Source organism: Trachemys scripta, chromosome 20 (genome assembly GCF_013100865.1).
Source record: "Trachemys scripta elegans isolate TJP31775 chromosome 20, CAS_Tse_1.0, whole genome shotgun sequence".
NCBI lineage: Eukaryota > Metazoa > Chordata > Testudines > Emydidae > Trachemys > Trachemys scripta.
In genome coordinates, this window is record NC_048317.1 from 6,597,948 (window position 1) to 6,614,722 (window position 16,775).

At 49.4% G+C, this 16,775-nt stretch overlaps 1 protein-coding gene across 3 annotated transcripts; it reads left to right on the forward strand.

The window, feature by feature from the left end:
• The first annotated feature begins 510 nt into the window (after positions 1-510).
• On the forward strand, positions 511-14,614 carry TMEM39B (transmembrane protein 39B). Of its 3 annotated transcripts, none has more exons than XM_034754136.1 (9): positions 511-633; positions 2,496-2,699; positions 5,752-5,971; positions 7,049-7,132; positions 8,213-8,367; positions 10,153-10,489; positions 12,888-13,075; positions 13,592-13,712; positions 14,225-14,614. In XM_034754136.1, the coding sequence occupies exons 2-9, from the start codon at positions 2,572-2,574 to the stop codon at positions 14,459-14,461; spliced, it is 1,470 nt and encodes a 489-aa protein (XP_034610027.1). In that variant the 5' UTR covers positions 511-633; positions 2,496-2,571; the 3' UTR covers positions 14,462-14,614. The 3 variants fall into 3 exon arrangements, with proteins under 3 accessions (XP_034610027.1, XP_034610028.1, XP_034610029.1); XM_034754137.1 differs by having other exon boundaries at positions 518-633; positions 2,579-2,699; XM_034754138.1 differs by lacking the exons at positions 511-633; positions 2,496-2,699; positions 5,752-5,971; positions 7,049-7,132 and adding an exon at positions 7,838-7,950.
• Positions 14,615-16,775: the final 2,161 nt, after the last annotated feature.

Here is a 16,775-nt window from a genome sequence, read left to right on the forward strand (position 1 = left end):
GGTGTAGCTGGGGGCTGGCGATGCATCATCTGGGTGTCTGACACCTCACGAGTTATTTCAGATGCCACTGACTCGGGTCCACATACAAACTGGGTTAAAATGTACATGCCAATAAGTGTGTGGCCTAGTGGTTACAGCTGAAACGGCTGGTTCTGTTCACAAGCATAGGTAAGGGGGGGGTCTGGTGAGTGTAGCGGGGGGACAGGGAACCTAGGACTGCTGGGGGGGGAGTCGGCTCTAGTGGCTATAGCACGGGGAGTGGGGGACAGAGCCAGGACCGCCTGGGTTCTATCTTTTGCCACTGACGCGTTCTGTGCGCTGAGGAAGCCGCTGCCGTACTCTGCCTCAGTTTCCCCATCCGTGCGGGGAGGGGGGGAGAGGGGAGCGAGGCGATTTGAACACGTGGGGCGGCGCCGCGTTCTGCGTCCCCCGACTCCACCGCCGGGCGACGGCCCACGGGGCGGAGCCAGCGCCTCCGTCCTCCCCGGGGCGCTGCCGCTTTAAGGGGCGGGTCCCGCTCGCGCGCGTGCTGAGGAAGTTTGTCCGCTCCTCGCCACCGTCTCTCCCCTGGCGGCCCCGCCCGCCATATTGTCCCCGCCGCAGGCCGAACTACTGCAGCCGGAGCGGCGATGGGTGAGAGCGGCTCCGGCCGGGCTGCCCCGGGCTCGCGACACCCGCCCCTCGCTGTGATATGGGGGGTCGGGGGCGGTTCGCACCGGGGGCGGGCTGCAGATCCGGAGCCCCAGAGACCCGCCCCCCATGGACCCCCCCCCCCGGCCCCGCCCGAACCCCCCGTGCCCCCCCCCCCCCCCCCCTCTGCCCCCGGGCAGCCCCCCGGGCACGCGCCGCACCTCGGGCCCAGCCCCTCCGCGCCGCCCCATCGATCTCCCCGGTGCCCCCCCCCGCTGTGCCCGGCCCCCGTACAGCCCCCGGGGCCCGCCCCCCCCNGCTGTGCCCGGCCCCCGTACAGCCCCCGGGGCCCGCCCCCCCCCCAGCCCCGTGGGGTGCGCCCAACTGCAGCCGCCTCGGGCCGGGCTCTTTCCTGCTGCCGGGGGGTGGGGAAGGAAAGCGGGGGGGGGAAAAGCTCTTTTTAATTTGATTTTTCACACCTGGGAGGTGTTTACTGTGTGTCTTGTCGGCTCTGCAGCGTAGCCTTCCCCAGTCTGCCGGAGGGCCGCCTGGAGGGAGTTTATTGGGAGCCCTAACACAGTCATTCATGAACAGGCGGCAGGTGTAAAACAAACCAAAGGAAGCGTTTCTTCACCCAACCCACAGGCAACCTGTGGCCCTCAGAGGATGTTGTGAAGACCAAGACCAGGGTTAAAAAAAACCTGGATAAGCTCCTGGAGGATAGGTCCATCAATGGCTATTAGCCAGGACGGGCAGGGATGCAAAACAATGCTCCGAAGTGCCCCTAGACGTGTTGCCAGTAGCTGGGAATGGGCGACAGGGGATGGATCACTTGGTGATTCCCTGTTCTGTTCATTCCCTCCGGGGCACCTGGCATTAGTCACTGTTGGCAAGCAGGATACTGGCCTAGATGGGCCTTTGGTCTGACCCAGTCTGGCCGTTCTTATGTTCTAATTGAGGGGCATGGCTGTTAAGCCTTAACAAAGTTCTGTTAATTGGGAGGTTAAGGGACAAATAACCCAATAGAGTTTTAAGCAGTCAAGGCACACACACAAAAACCCTCCCCTTTTAATAGCTCAGTTTGTGCTCTTTTACCAAATGTGATGTTGCCATCTTACTACTTCTATAGGCGTTGAATAGTCTTCCAGCCAACACAGGATTTAAATGTCCAGCATAAAAGAACAAGCAGATTTTTGTTGCTGTAAAAAAGATCCAGATTATTATTGTGTATATTGTGGTAGTATGTAGGAGCCCCAGTCATGGACTGTACAGACAGTCCTGCCCCCAAAGAGTTTACAGTCTCTGTCCATGGGAAAGAAGCAAAAATGGCAGAAGCCCAACTTTTTTTCTTTTGCAAGGCCTCTTTAAGAGAGGAAGAATGGATTTGTGGTTAAGGCATAAAACTGTGATTAAGGAGACCTGGATTATATTCCCAGGTTTTGTAACCTTCAAGCAAGTCATTTAACGTCTCTGGCCAGATTCCAGAAGTATTTAGGCTCCTAACTTCCATTTATTTCAATGAAAGTTAGAATCCAAATGCCTTTTGAGGATCTGTTTTTTACAGAATTGTTGTAGTCACATTGGTCCCAAGATATGAGAGAGACAAGGTGGGTGCAGTAATTTCTTTTATTAGACCACCTACTTCTCTTGGTGAAAGAGACAAGCTTTCAAGCAACACGGAGTTCTTCTTCAGGGCTTTGAGGATCTGGGCCCCTGTACCTACATTGCCTCATCTGTAAAATAGGGATAACACCATAGGGGTGCTGTGAAGTTAGGCTTTGATGCTTTGAGGTGCTAGAGGTGTATGAAAGTTACCCACCTACTCTGCTCCAAATCCACGTGTGTTATAAATCTTTCCTTTTCAGTTTTAAGGATTGAAGAAATAGTCAAACAGTGAGCAGCAGCCAACCTCTCAGGGCAGTCTCCATACCCTTTGTTGTTATGGCAGGGGGAAGGCGGGGCCCTAACCGGACATCCTACTGCCGAAATCCTCTTTGTGAAACTGGGGCTACTGGGGGTTCTGGACATTCCACGAGTTCATCGGTCACTGGTGTGCGCTCACGTACCAGGTAAATGTGCATCCCCTTTATTCCCTTATGTGCCGTGACAGTTCCTCCTCTGTGAAACACGTAGTTTGACAATGAGGCTGGTTCATGTTTTTCCATCCCTTACCCTGGCCGTTTTGTCAGTGGTTCGGTGACTTTTTTTTGTTGGTAGGCTGATGTCGGGTTGCAACAGTCTTGCTTATCCATGACAGCTTCCCTGGAGTATGCTTTTGTCATTAAAGCAAAGAGTGGCGATTGGGAAGTGTGGGTTCCGATACACCCCAGGACTGCCAAGTGCTTGGCATGTGATGCTTAGCTACCTGACGGGAGTGTTCGAAAGGACTTGGAGATTGGGGTGCTATAGACAAAGTCTTATTTACAAAATGGCTCCAGAGTCCTGCTTGGTGGATCAGCCATATCCAGTGGTGTATGGCAGCTGATGCATTTCTGGGGCAGCGATTGGTTAGTGGAGATGGATGCAGTCTGCTTTTCTTTCACAAATCCTAAACTGGTTGAATGGTAGCAGCTCAGCTCAGCCTTTCACTTTCAATCTGACTTCTGTGGAGAAAGCACCGAAGCGTAGGGGAGGAGAGGGGAAGTGGTGCCGAGTAAGAAATTGAGGGAAATCAGCACTTGGATACCCACGTGATGAGCATTTCAAAAATACCTTGGATAGAACATCCTTGACACGGCAGGTGAATATCCCTTAACGTACTCCCTGACTGTGGCCCTAGGCTGAGATGTTTCTTTAATATTACTCATTTATATAGCAATTCATCCCAAGGGGTCCAGAGCACCTTATAATCCATATACATACAGCAGCCCTGATGTGCATAAGGCCTCCTTGGAGATGGAGGGCAAACCCCTGTCATGAGCGGGGGAAAGGCTTGGCATGGTGAGAATCTTACTCTATAAAAAGTGCCATTAGATCTCGAGCGTCCACACAGAGCCTGTGAGGCCTCATGTCTCTGTCTTCTGGACACCTGTATTATAAAAGTGTTGTTTCCAGCAGGAGTTCCAAAGGTCGAAGGGTTGAATCAATCCTGTGAGATTTGGGGCTTCTGGGATTTCAGAGCTAATGCTGTGAATGCTAAATTATGCTTTCAGTGACACACCTGAGCCTCTGCATATGTCTACACTGCAATCAGAGGTGTGATTGCAGCCTGTGTAGACATACCTGAGCTAGCTTTGATCTAGCTAGCTCCAGTAACAATAGCAGTAAGGCCACGGCAGAACCGGTTAGCCCTGAGTACCTACCCCAGGTCCTGGATGGCAGAGCACAGCCTGTGCTGCCGCCCATGTTGCTGCAATTGCTTTGCGGTTGTTGGAGCTGGTGAGATCTAAGTTAGTGTATGTAAGACACCGTCACGTAGTCACAGACTCGGTGCTCTGGCATGCTCTGAATGAAGTCAGTCAGGACTCTAGTGCAGTGTGTCTCCCCCCTCAGGGCACACTCTCATCAGGGCAAGTCTCCTTGGCTCCAGCGCCTCCTGGGTCTGACCTTGGAGCATTCAGCACCCCTGTTCACAACATGAGCTCCCCGCGGTGAGTCCACCTGGCTGGGACACCTGGGGAAACCTTACATGCCGCCCCAAAGGAGCCATGCACCCCACCTCTGTAGTCAGCAGTGACTCTCAGCCAGCAAAGTAAAACAGAAGGTTTATTAGTTGTAGGAAACACAGCGTAGAACATATCTTGTTAGCACAGTAAGCAGGAACATTCGGCAAAGTCCCTCGTAGTGGGGTCCAGAGCACATGGCCCCCAGTCCCAAACCAGGGGACTGACCAGCATGCAGCAGGCCAGTCTCAGTCACCCCCAGCTGTCCCGCCTCCATGCTTTGTCTCTTTTCTGAGCAAACAGATCACCTGGTCTTCACCTCTCTTTGTTCTCCAGCACCTTTGGCTGGCTCCTTGCAGAGGACAGGCTCTGGCCATCAGTTGCGGGTGTCAGCCATTCTTTGTGCCCAGGCAGCCAGTCGGCAGTTACACCTGCCCTTTAGTGTGTGTGGGGGGAATACACCTGCCCTATAGGGGTCTCTGCAACAACAACACACTTTTATCCCATCACCTAGATACTTGAGGAATACATAGGGGAAACTGAGGCGCGCACACAGTATTGAGAGAAAACATTAAGACCATTCCCACTTCGTCACAGTCACACCTCTGATTGCACTGTAGACAGACCTTCTGTTTAAGGCTTTCAGCCTTCACAGTCTCTTATTGTTAAAAAGCTTGGATTGAGCCTCTTGTTTCCATTCACTTGACTGAAAGCTTTTCTGCCATCACTCTAGCTGTGACTTCTATGGTTCTAAGCTGGGATTTTTAAGGGAAGTTTGGCATCTAATGCTCTGAAGCCCCTTTGGAAATCCAAGACCTAATTACTGAGTGTCATTGCTTAGGGACCAGTCACTGGATGCACCTTGCTTGACTTGCATTGATACCCTTCTCTTTGAGTAAATGGTTGGTAGCCGGAGTTGCACTTGTACACAGGAATACAAACCTGTGACTAAACCTCATGGTTCCTCTGTGGCTTTAAATAGGCTTTGGGAGAAGAGGAAATCTCATAATTCTTTATTCACTTGGATTTTATGGCATCAAATCTTTCGTGCGTACACTTTACCCAATGTAAATAGTACGAGGCAGAAACACTTGCAATGAGCTTAGAAGGTCGCTCAGTGTCCCTGTTGGGCTGCGTGTGTACAAGCACTGCTCTCAGACCTTGCTCAAAGTGGGGGACTCCGATGTCATGGTGCTGCAGACTGGCCTGATCCCAAATCTAGTTCTTGCTATACAAACCAAATGCCATGCCTATATCAGGCAAAAAGGTATCGGCACATCCTGAGCATGCAACGCTACTTCCGTACGTTGTCTCACATCTACGCGCAACAGGCGTCTTTTAAGCATTGGCTGTCCCAGTTCATTGCAGCCTCTGGGTGTAGTGTTTAGCTTGGGCTCCTCACTTAGCATAGACCCGTCCATCCTCTGCAGTCTGAGTGTATTGGCTGGGGGTGGGCATTGGGTTTTTTTCTCGGCATATCTCAGGGGAGTAACTGATGGGTTTTGGTTTATCTTGGTAGGAGCGGTTCAGGTACAGGCCTCTCCAGCCCTCCTCTGGCAACCCAGACAGTGGTTCCCCTCCGGCACTGTAAGATCCCAGAGCTGCCTGTGGAGAGGAGTGTCTTGTTTGAACTTCAGCTCTTCTTCTGTCATCTCATTGCTCTATTTGTCCACTACATCAATATCTACAAAACTGTGTGGTGGTACCCACCCTCCCACCCTCCATCACACACATCACTGGTAGGTACCTGGCTATGTGCTGCTGTAGTCCTATAGATCCCTGCCTCCAGTTTACCTCCAATCCCACTCCCATGTGCATGGCTGCTCTCTCCAGATTGCCGAGTACCCAAAACCCATTCCCTCCCCAACAGGTATCCCCGTTCCTCCTGCCCTTCGACAGCAACTGGGTAGATGCTCTGTTAGGACAGCACATCAGTCTAAGAGCCAGCACCCAATCTAGCCCAGCTCTTGTGACGGTGACATTTTTATAGTGCTGGGCAAAACAGCCCACCTTCCCAGCACCCTGTCACTGTAGGGAACATAGGGGTATGTGTTGATTCACTGAGCAGTGATATAACAAACATTATGGGGGGAAAAATCTTATTTAAATTGAATGTACAACCCCCCTGGCTCCTACCAGGGGGGTTGTACATTCAATTTAAATACCAGCTCTTATGTTGAATGTATCTGTAATGTTAAGAATCATGAGATTTGGGATTCCATCCCAGCGCTGGCTTTCCTTCTCGGAATAGAGTTGATCCTCTTAAACTGAATCCTTGGCAGAGTGGGACGAAAGCGAGTCACACACAGGAGAGGCGATGAGCAGAGGTGGGGATCCAACATTTTAAGAGAAGCCTCTTTCATGACTGGAACAAGCCGTGGCTCCATCCGGCTGATGTTATTGTTCTGGGCTGAGCTGTAGAGCTCTCCTGTGGCTTCAAATGCATCACACTGGGAATTCTGCACTGTGGCTGCCTTGGGCCAGAATACAAAAGCATGGCTTATTGCGACTCTAGGTCCCAGCAGGCACTGCTCCGTCTTTATTTGAGTAGCCTGGCCCCATTGCATCCTAGGACTGAGTCTCTATAGGCTTCACCTTTTTGTTAAAGACTAACTGGCTATTATCAGCTCCACTTCATGGAAACTAGATGCAGCTCTGAGGCCCCAGGTAAATTGTCAAGTGACTCTAATTTGGGCAAAGTTTGGCCATCCTGGCACAGTGCACACTTGGCGTTCTCCTGATAATCCAGGAGGAGAGAGGGAGAAGTGGCTCTGCTGCCTGGAGCAAAATAAAGTGTTTCCTTTTTGTCATTGCAGAACTTTCATCTCATTGACTTCAACGTGCTGACGGTGACGACAATCGTCTTAGCGCGCAGGCTGATCGGTGCCATTGTGAAGGAGGTAAAGCCGCAGGCCAAACCCAGAACTGTTCTCTCCTTTCCAGCCTTCTCTGACTAGCGTCTGTGTTTGCCTTTCTGTATTGTGGGTGCATTAGGTAAAAGAATGCAGCGAAGTGCATTTCAACTCAATAGAGAGCCTTATCAAGCCAGATCACCAGCCTCATTAATTGTGTGCACTAGCTGTTCTTGCTGAAGAGCCATCAGTAAAACAACAGTTTCTGTAGGACCTGCATAATAGTGACTACAGAGAGATCTGCAGGTACTCTAAGCGCTTAGAGTGCCGTATGTTTTCAAAGGGATGTGCTGACATGAACTGAGTATAGAAGAGTCTTAGAATGGAATGATAAATTTAAAAGCAAAAACTAGATGATAGATAGTACCTGGCAGCTTAAACATAGGGTGAAGTTTGGACGTACTGGAAGCTGAATGTAAAATCAAGTGTCCCTTTTAAACTTCAGCCTTTTTCCTGCCCTGTTCTGAAGGGTTTTGAATTGACTGGAACATAAAACCTCGATGTGATTTCCTACTGGAAAACGGATTTTACAGAGATGTCTCAATCCATTACTCATATGAGTTTTACCGTATTTATGTATATTTGATGGTTACTGAATTCCTAGCGTTTCAAACTATAGTGAGTTTGTTTTATCCTTTACTGAAGAATGATGTGTGGCTCCTTTCACCTTCCCTTCCTCTTTTTTCTTCCCAGTGTGTTCAGGAAAGCAATCTGCTCCTCGCTTGAGCAGCCTTCTAGGCTGCAGCCAGGTGACACACCAGGGCTAGACAAGACACCACAGGAGCTCTTCTCTCCCCAGCGAAATGGGAAGTGTATTTGAAATCTGTGCCCAAGGTTCAGCTTCCTGATCTTGGAGAGTCCAAATGCAGATTCTGATCTAAAGCAGGCCTCTCTCGTCTGGCTGCAGTCACATGGCACCTGGAGGTCACTCCACCGCCATTGCTTTGTGGTGCTGGTTTAGTGGGACCGAGTAGAGCTCATTCACTGGTCACGCTGCTAGTTTTTCCTGTTTGCTTTCCAGAAGGAAATAAGTTGTCTAAGTCCTGCCCTGCTCTATCTCCTCTGCAGGCTTCACAAAGCGGCAAAGTCTCCCTGCCACGCTCCATTTTCCTTGTGATTACTCGGTTTGCGGTCCTCACTGGGACAGGCTGGAGCCTGTGCCGCTCAATAATTCACCTCTTCAGAACCTACTCGTTCCTCAATCTCTTGTTCCTGTGTTACCCGTAAGTACCTCTCTTCTCCCATCTGTGTTTAGATGATGAATTTGGAAGCTGCCTGTCCAATCAAATGCTCTTATTCCAATGCCATATGGGGCAAGATGTGGCTTGAAAGTAAATGATCACTTGACTTCTTTGCAACAGAACTTAACCTTTCACTCTCTTGGTAGATCGTAAAGACTAGATTAGGTTAGATCTCTTGGGGGCTTGGTATGTGTCTTTTCCAGTCTACTTGAATGACCTGCCCGGTGACCAAAGGTTGCAAATTGCCCAGGGTTTCATAAAAGGACTGTCTACTTTGAGACTTCTCATGCTGTATAAATAATCCATTTCTCAAACTTGTCCTTGGCTGTTCAGTTCCCAGAGTTTCCCACTTCCTTGGGTTGGTCCATAAATATCTTATGCAAGATGGATAGAATCAGACACTTTTCCCCTGCACTTGTTGACCAAATCTGAGGAACAAGGTTCTCTTTCTAGGCAGACAGCAGAATTATGCCCCCCTTCTGGGAAAGGTTTCTCTGCCCAAGGGTGAACAGGTAAAGACTCAGGGTACGTCTTCACTACCCGCCGGATCGGTGGGTAGTAATCGATCTATTGGGGATTGATTTATCGCGTCTCGTCTAGAAGCGATAAATCGATCCCCGAACGCACTCCCCGTCGACTCCAGAACTCCACCAGAGCGAGAGGCGGTAGCGGAGTTGACGGGGGAGCCGCGGCTGTCGATCCCGCACCGTGAGGACCCGAGGTAAATCGATCTAAGATACGTCAACTTCAGCTACGCTATTCACATAGCTGAAGTTGCATATCTTAGATCAATCTCCCCCCTAGTGTAAACCAGCCCTCAGTGTTGTAGGCAAATGTTCAGATGTTAGAATCATTCTGTGCCAGTGAACTAAGAAGCATCTCATAAAGGTATGGAGACATGCTCCACCAGTCTTTAAGGTGACCAGGATAAATGAGAGGGGTACGTGGTCTCGGGTCAGCTAGCTGAGTTCCGTGACCCTATAGGTGGGCAGATGTGAGGGTCACCATTGGTGGCGCTCGCTAGTGTGGACAGTGCAGAGATGGTGCGATCTCACATGAATGACTCTGGTACAAGCGATGCTGAATGCTAATGAGGACTGGCCCCTTCCCAGCTGTGATTAACAGAAGGAATCCTTCAAGGAGGAGAACCTAACTGCTGGAACAGTATACAATAAAATCATGAGTAAGGCTATGATTATGTCACAGAGGTCATGGAATCTGTGACTTCCATTGACCTCCATGACATTTTCTGCCCTGGGGCTGGAGCTCCCAGCCAGCCCCATTCTCGCAGCTCCCAGCCCCCAACCTGGTGGGTGGGACCCTGCAGCTGCCCAATCGCGGTGGTGGGGCCGGCGGAACTGCAGCTGCCCAGCTACGGCGGACGGCCAGCAGGACCCCACGCAGCTGTCCATGAGCTTTACTAAAAATATCTGCGACAAAAACTTAGCCTTAATTGTGAGCAAGCCGTATTAATATTAACCGGCCACCTTTGGCAATGCACATCCAAAACCTACAGTGCACATTAGGTGGACCTAATTGTGTTGTCTCTCTAGCTTCCAGTAGATATGTGGGCAATGTCATGTGGCCGTATCCCTCTAGCTGTCCCATTCTAGAGTCTGTGAGGGAAGTGGCTCTCATGATCCTAAACACCATTCACAAGGGGATGTTGGGTGCTAACACTTCTTCACTGTCATGGGAATGGCAGTCAGACTGGGGCGGTACTGGGGACGTTGATGTTACAGCCTTCCTGCCCATGTGCTTTTCCAGGTTCGGCATGTACATTCCTTTTCTCCAGCTGAACTGTGACTTTCGGAAGACAGCCCTCTTCTCCCAAGTGGCTAACATTGGCCCCCGAGAGACAGGGGAAGTGAACTCCAGGGGTAAAGACTATCTAACAGTTTTAAAGGAGACCTGGAAGCAGCATACCAGGCAAATGTATGGCATGGAGGCCATGCCCACCCATGCGTGCTGCCTCTCTCCAGACCTGATCCGCAATGAGGTGGAGTATTTGAAGATGGACTTTAACTGGAGGATGAAAGAGGTGCTGGTGAGCTCCATGCTCAGTGCCTATTATGTGGCCTTTGTGCCTGTGTGGTTTGTGAAGGTGAGTGCCATGCACCCTTATGTGCTCACTGCTCTAGCACGTGTTTCATGTCACTCCTCCCTCTAATGGGTCAAGTGAGGCAGTTTTGTTTGAGTCACTAGCAAAATCGGACGCTTGGCTGGGTATGGCTGCAACATGGTTAGTTCTCATCCGATGTATGGAAAGTGGGTGCAGTAAGTCTGGTCTACACACACGTTACGCAGAGTCCCCTGTGTGGACAAACGTAAATCAATTTACACCTGGCTTGTATGGATTCGCTTAATTCCAAATTGTCCTGTGATGTGGTTAGTTTTGTGGAGTAGAAGGGGTCTGAATGTTGAGATGCTTGAGAGAAATAGAAAAGTTTGAATTTAACTTAGAATACAATACAAAATCCTACTGTGTGTTTCAGCCACTGAACTGTGATTACCGTGAGTTACGCAATACTCTGTATTCCTGTCATCCATGCCAAAGTGTCATGTGCTTGTTCCATCCATTGGGGTGAAACTGTTTTCCCCCATGGACTTACAGAATTTCTTCTTTGGTTATGGCCAAGTCAACTTTTTATGAATTGTAATGTCTTGTTGGGACAGATTCAAGACAAGAATAAAACTGATTTTCTTTTCTATCCTAACTCTCTTTAGGGAGGGGGGTAAACTGTAATAGAGGGGACTCTCCCCCATCTATTTTATTGGATTTTCACAGTAAGTTGTACTGTACAGCAAATGTATTTGGATGAGTATAAAACGAGACCGGAGACTTCAGGGATCTGTCGTAATCTGCCATGCCTCGGGCTTCATGGCTGTCACTTTTGCAAGCCATGGGACTAGAACTCAAAGCCACCTGCTCTAAAAGTGCAGGCCCCCTGCCATTTGAGCTAAAGGAGGATCATTGTTAGTTTCTATTCCTTGACTTTAGCAAAGCTTTTGATACGGTCTCCCACAGTATTCTTGCCAGCAAGTTAAAGTAGTATGGGCTGGATGAATGGACTATAAGGTGGATAGAAAGCTTGCTAGATCGTTGGGCTCAACGGGTAGTGATCAATGGCTCCATGTCTAGTTGGCAGCCGGTATCAAGTGGAGTGCCCCAAGGGTCGGTCCTGGGGCCGGTTTTGTTCAATAACTTCATTAATGATCTGGAGGATGGCGTGGACTGTACCCTCAGCAAGTTTGCAGATGACACTAAACTGGGAGGAGTGGTAGATACGCTGGAGGGTAGGGATAGGATACTGAGGAACCTAGACTAATTAGAGGATTGGGCCAAAAGAAATCTGATGAGGTTCAACAAGGACAAGTGCAGAGTCCTGCACTTAGGACGGAAGAATCCCATGCACTGCTACAGACTAGGGACCAAATGGCTAGGCAGCAGTTCTGGAGAAAAGGACCTAGGGGTTACAGTGGACGAGAAGCTGGATATGAGTCAGATGTGTGCCCTTGTTGCCAAGAAGGTTAACGGCATTTTGGGCTATATAAGTAGGGGCATTGCCAGCAGATCGAGGGACGTGATCATTCCCCTCTATTTGACATTGGTGAGGCCTCATCTGGAGTACTGTGTCCAGTTTTGGGTGCCACGCTACAAGAAGGATGTGGAAAAATTGGAAAGAGTCCAGCAGAGGGCAACAAAAATGATTAGGGGGCTGGAACACATGACTTATGAGGAGAGGCTGAGGGAATTGGGATTGTTTAGTCTGCAGAAGAGAAGAATGAGGGGGGATTTGATAGCTGCTTTCAACTACCTGAAAGGGGTTCCAAAGAGGATGGATCTAGACTGTTCTCAGTGGTACCAGATGATAGAACAAGGAGTAATGGCCTCAAGTTGCAGTGGGGGAGGTTTAGGTTGGATATTAGAAAAAACTTTTTCACTAGGAGGGTGGTGAAGCACTGGAATGGGTTCCCTAGGGAGATGGTGGAATCTCCTTCCTTAGAGGTTTTTAAGGCCCGGCTTGACAAAGCCCTGGCTGGGATGATTTAGTTGGGGATTGGTCCTGCTTTGAGCAGGGGGTTAGACTAGATGACCTCCTGAGTTCCCTTCCAACCCTGACATTCTGTGATTCTAGCAGTATGGGGTCTATGAGCAGTGGTGATTCTCCCAGTGGCATAGGGACAGAGTATTGAAGCACAAGTGTCAGTTGTGGAGTTCACGGTCAGTCACTGTTCCCCTTGTATGCAGAAGAGTGACGGTTGCCCGAATTGGACCCCTTCACCCAGCTGGTCGTAGATCTTGATTCTGAAGTGTTCAGAAGCTTAACCTTTTCTTGGCTGGCCATTACTGCTGAATGCCTCTGCCTCTTGATTTCTCCAGCAGGAATAATTGCTTCCATGAAAAGGCACCGGTTCGCCTGAGTGCCTCGTGTTCTGTCTCTGCTTTGTTGGGTCAGGGTGTCCGGATGCATTTTGACACTGTATTCCTGCCCCCCCAGAACACTCAGTACTACGACAAACGGTGGTCATGTGAGCTGTTCCTGCTGGTGTCCATCAGTACGTCTGTGATTCTGATGCAGCATCTCTTGCCTGCCCGCTACTGCGACCTCCTCCACAAAGCTGCGGCACACCTGGGCTGCTGGCAGAAGGTCGATCCTGCCCTATGCTCCAATGTGCTACAGCATCAGTAAGGACCTCTCCCACTGGCTAGCACTGGTTTGTTCTCTCTTGTCTGCTGGGGTGGGGAGCTAATCTGCCAGGCTGCTGTTCACGCTGGGGAAGAGATCTCTCACTCAGTTCAGCAACAGGAAACATGAAACCAGAGTTGCTCTGTGTGGCTGCTGATCAGCCTAACGCTGTATGGGCATGAGCTATCCCATCCCCTACCAACCGCAGCGAGCAAGCCTCTGGTTTGTGGTAAGCAGTGACAATGGCGATTAAACGCTTAGTTGTACAGCTGGACGAGCCAAATTCTGCCCTTGCAAATAACCGCAACTTGACGTCTTAGCAAATAGTTACAAGAGTCCTTAGTGACAGACTCAAGGATTAGGACTGTCGGTGGTGCATTGGTGCAGCGCCCCCAGCTTATGGGGGAATGCCATTGACTCCCCTGCAGAAGCTCTGTTCAGAGCTGTGGCCAGCTGCCATGTGACTGATCCTGTCATTCTGGAGGCAGGACTAAGGGAGTTGGTTTCTCTTGCAGGTGGACAGAAGAATGCATGTGGCCACAGGGGGTGCTGGTGAAACACAGCAAGAACGTGTACAAAGCCATGGGCCATTACAATGTGGCTGTGCCATCTGATGTCTCACACTTCCGCTTTCATGTAAGCCGGCGTTGTTCCTCCTTTATTATTAGAATTATTTATAGTAGTGCCAGACAGGATCAGGGCCCCATTGTCTGGGGCACTGCACAGACATACAGATAGTCCCTGCCCCAAAGAACTTAGTCTAAATAGACAAGAGAGAGACAAAGTTGGAAGGCCAGCAGGCACCGAGAGGTGAAGTGATTTCCTCACGATCACACAGCAGGGCAGTGACAGAGCCGGAAATACCCCAAGTCTGAGTCTTACTCCCGTGCTTTCTCTCTCGCTATCCCATGCCTCCTGCGCCCTAACAATGGGGGAACTTTCTGAAAAGGTCCTCGGTGCACTTGTTCTGGGGATGAGAGCACCAAAGTTCTTTTCGTTTGTGAGTGAGAAGGGAACGTGTTGCTAGGTCTCCGGAAGTGAAATCTTAGTGCGTTAGCTCATGGAGCATTCATTCCTCGTGTGTTCCGTATTTTCTGTGGAACGTCTGACTCCCATCCAGCACCTTACCCTGGGCTCTTTATCTCCAGTTCTTTTTCAGCAAACCGCTGAGGATCTTGAACATTTTAATTCTGCTGGAAGGAGCTGTCATCTTCTACCAGCTCTACTCACTGATCTCGTCAGAGAAGTGGCACCAGACCATCTCGCTGGCGCTCATCCTCTTCAGCAATTATTACGCCTTCTTCAAGCTGCTGCGTGACCGGCTGGTACTGGGAAAAGCTTACGCATACTCTGCCAGCAGAGACTCAGAGCAGAAGTTCAATTAAATCGCACTGCTGCTCAGCTTGTATTACGGGAAAAAAACCTTTAAAAAAAAAAAAAACACAAACAACCTCAGAGCTTTGTATTTTTGTTACCACTGCTTTTTTCTTTGATAACTGATGTAATTAAAAGGAAAAAACATATTTTTGTACTCCCAACAGCTGTTTGTGTGTTTGTTATTTAGCCGCATCAAACAATAAGCCTTCCCCATCCTCTCTTTACTTAGAGGGCATCTCCGCATTAACAAATGACTGAACCTCCGTTCTTGACAGGTGCAAATGTTGTTTATCTGTGGGGGAGGAGGCTGTTGGGAGGGCTCTGCCTGTGGAGTTGGGGAGGAATGAATAGATCAGTGTGATCATGTTTAAAAGCTGCTTGTTGGTTGGGAGCAGTTGAGTCAAAGGCCTTGTCTACAGGAGGAGGTTGTCTGACTCGGTGAAAGTGGCGTGGCCCTTTTGTGTGGACACGGAGTTTGAATGCCTTCCTGTGATTTAGCTTAAATCAAAATAAACGCCCAGAGAAGGGGGTCGTGCCACCTTAACTTCATCTATTCAGAACCAGACGATTCGGATCAGTGACATTTCTTCGCTCTTAGGCCTTGACTACTCCATCTGGTTTAAAAATCGTATTTTAAAAACCAACAAAACCTGCTTTCCCTCCCTCTAACTGGCACTCCCTGAGATGATTGGAGTAAGGCTGTGTTTACCCTATAGACGTCTTCTGGCGGAGCTGTGATGGTCAGGAGCGTGAAGAGAAGTGATCTCTGACTGACAGAACTGTGCTGGCAGGAGCCCCTAGTGTAGACACAGCTATACTGCCGAAATGGCTGTTACATATATGGCTTGTTTTGCTTGGGGGTATGTGGTTTTATTACCGCGGTACAAAGTGCAGTTTTGCTGATATTGCTGCCGTCACACTGGGAGTGCTTTGCTACTGTAGCATACCAGTAAAGCAATCCTGGCGTAGACATGGCCTTATGGGGAATTAACCCTCTACTTTTCCTGTCTCCCTTTGGGGCTGGGTTTACCCTGTAATTCAAATAGCCTGGCCCGATTTATTCTGTGGGGCTCACTCGGGGAGTTTCTGGGGCCACAGGCTTTGCAGGGGGAAGGTTGCAGAGACTGCATTCTAAACCCAAAACCCTGGTATTTTACCAAATGGAAATATTTGGGGTTGTCTTTTTTTTTTATCCTGTTTTATACTAAACGCCCTGACGTGGCCCTCTGAAAGGAGAGTTGCTGGGTGGGAGGAAAAGGTTCTGTAACGGTCCGAAGGCTTTGAACACACAGAACCAGTGGATTTAGCTCTAGTACCTGCTGGGCTACACGTGTATTTCTAACTGGCTCATTGCTGTGAGTTTATATTGTGCGATTCACACTTCTCAATTTCCTATGTTTGCCCTGGAGCAAGGACAGCTGGTGGGGACGTTGCTGTCAATTAATGCCTAACTATGTTTTTGCAGCAGGTTGTTATTGATTAAAGACATTTTGTAAGTACCCATGATCTGGGGTAATCGGTCATTCAAGCAACTCTCCTACGGTTTGGCAATTTCTAAAAAATAAATCTCAAACAGCTGCCTTTAAAGTATTCTTTGCAAGGCAAACCGTGTGGACGTTACAACTGGGGTAAACTAAGCTTTGAAACAGCTTCCCACCCAGCTCCAGTCATTTCATAGTGACCTGCGCTGGAAAAATAAATTGCACTTGCGTCCTTTCTTTGTTTTTGGTTTTAAACCAACTGTCCCCCTCTCCCTCCAGCTTCCTTCATTTATTTTATTCCTCTGCACTAGAAGTTCAGGCCTTTCCTAGGCTGGAGTCTTCTGTGGTGTTGGAGAACTAGTGCAACAAAGGACATTACAAAAGTACAATTGGAGTAAGGAGGCAGGGGACAGATGGTTGCTGGTAGCTGCTATTTGTTTAGCTGTAGTGGGCAGTACTTTAGTGAAGGGAAAACAACCCTGCCCTTTCAAGGAAGGGATTCACAAACCTTGGGAGCTAGACGCCTTCGTGAGAAGAGCAGCCTTGACCTTCCTGCTTTGAAAATGAAAAGCAAGCAGCTGTTTTTTTAAATCCAAGCCTGATCCAGCATCAAGAAGCAAAAAAGGGTACAAATCTCCGCTTTATCATACTCTTAGCCTCTTACCGTTAAAAAAACAGGCCTGAGGCCTGTCCCAAATGACCAGAACCAAATGCCTTTCCCCAGCTGGGTGCAGCCATGACAGGCAAAACTTGCCTAAGTGGCACAACCACCTCCACAGCAGCTGTCTCTGGATGGTGCAGGCAGGGGCCATCTGCAATACACCCCTTAGGGCTCATGAAT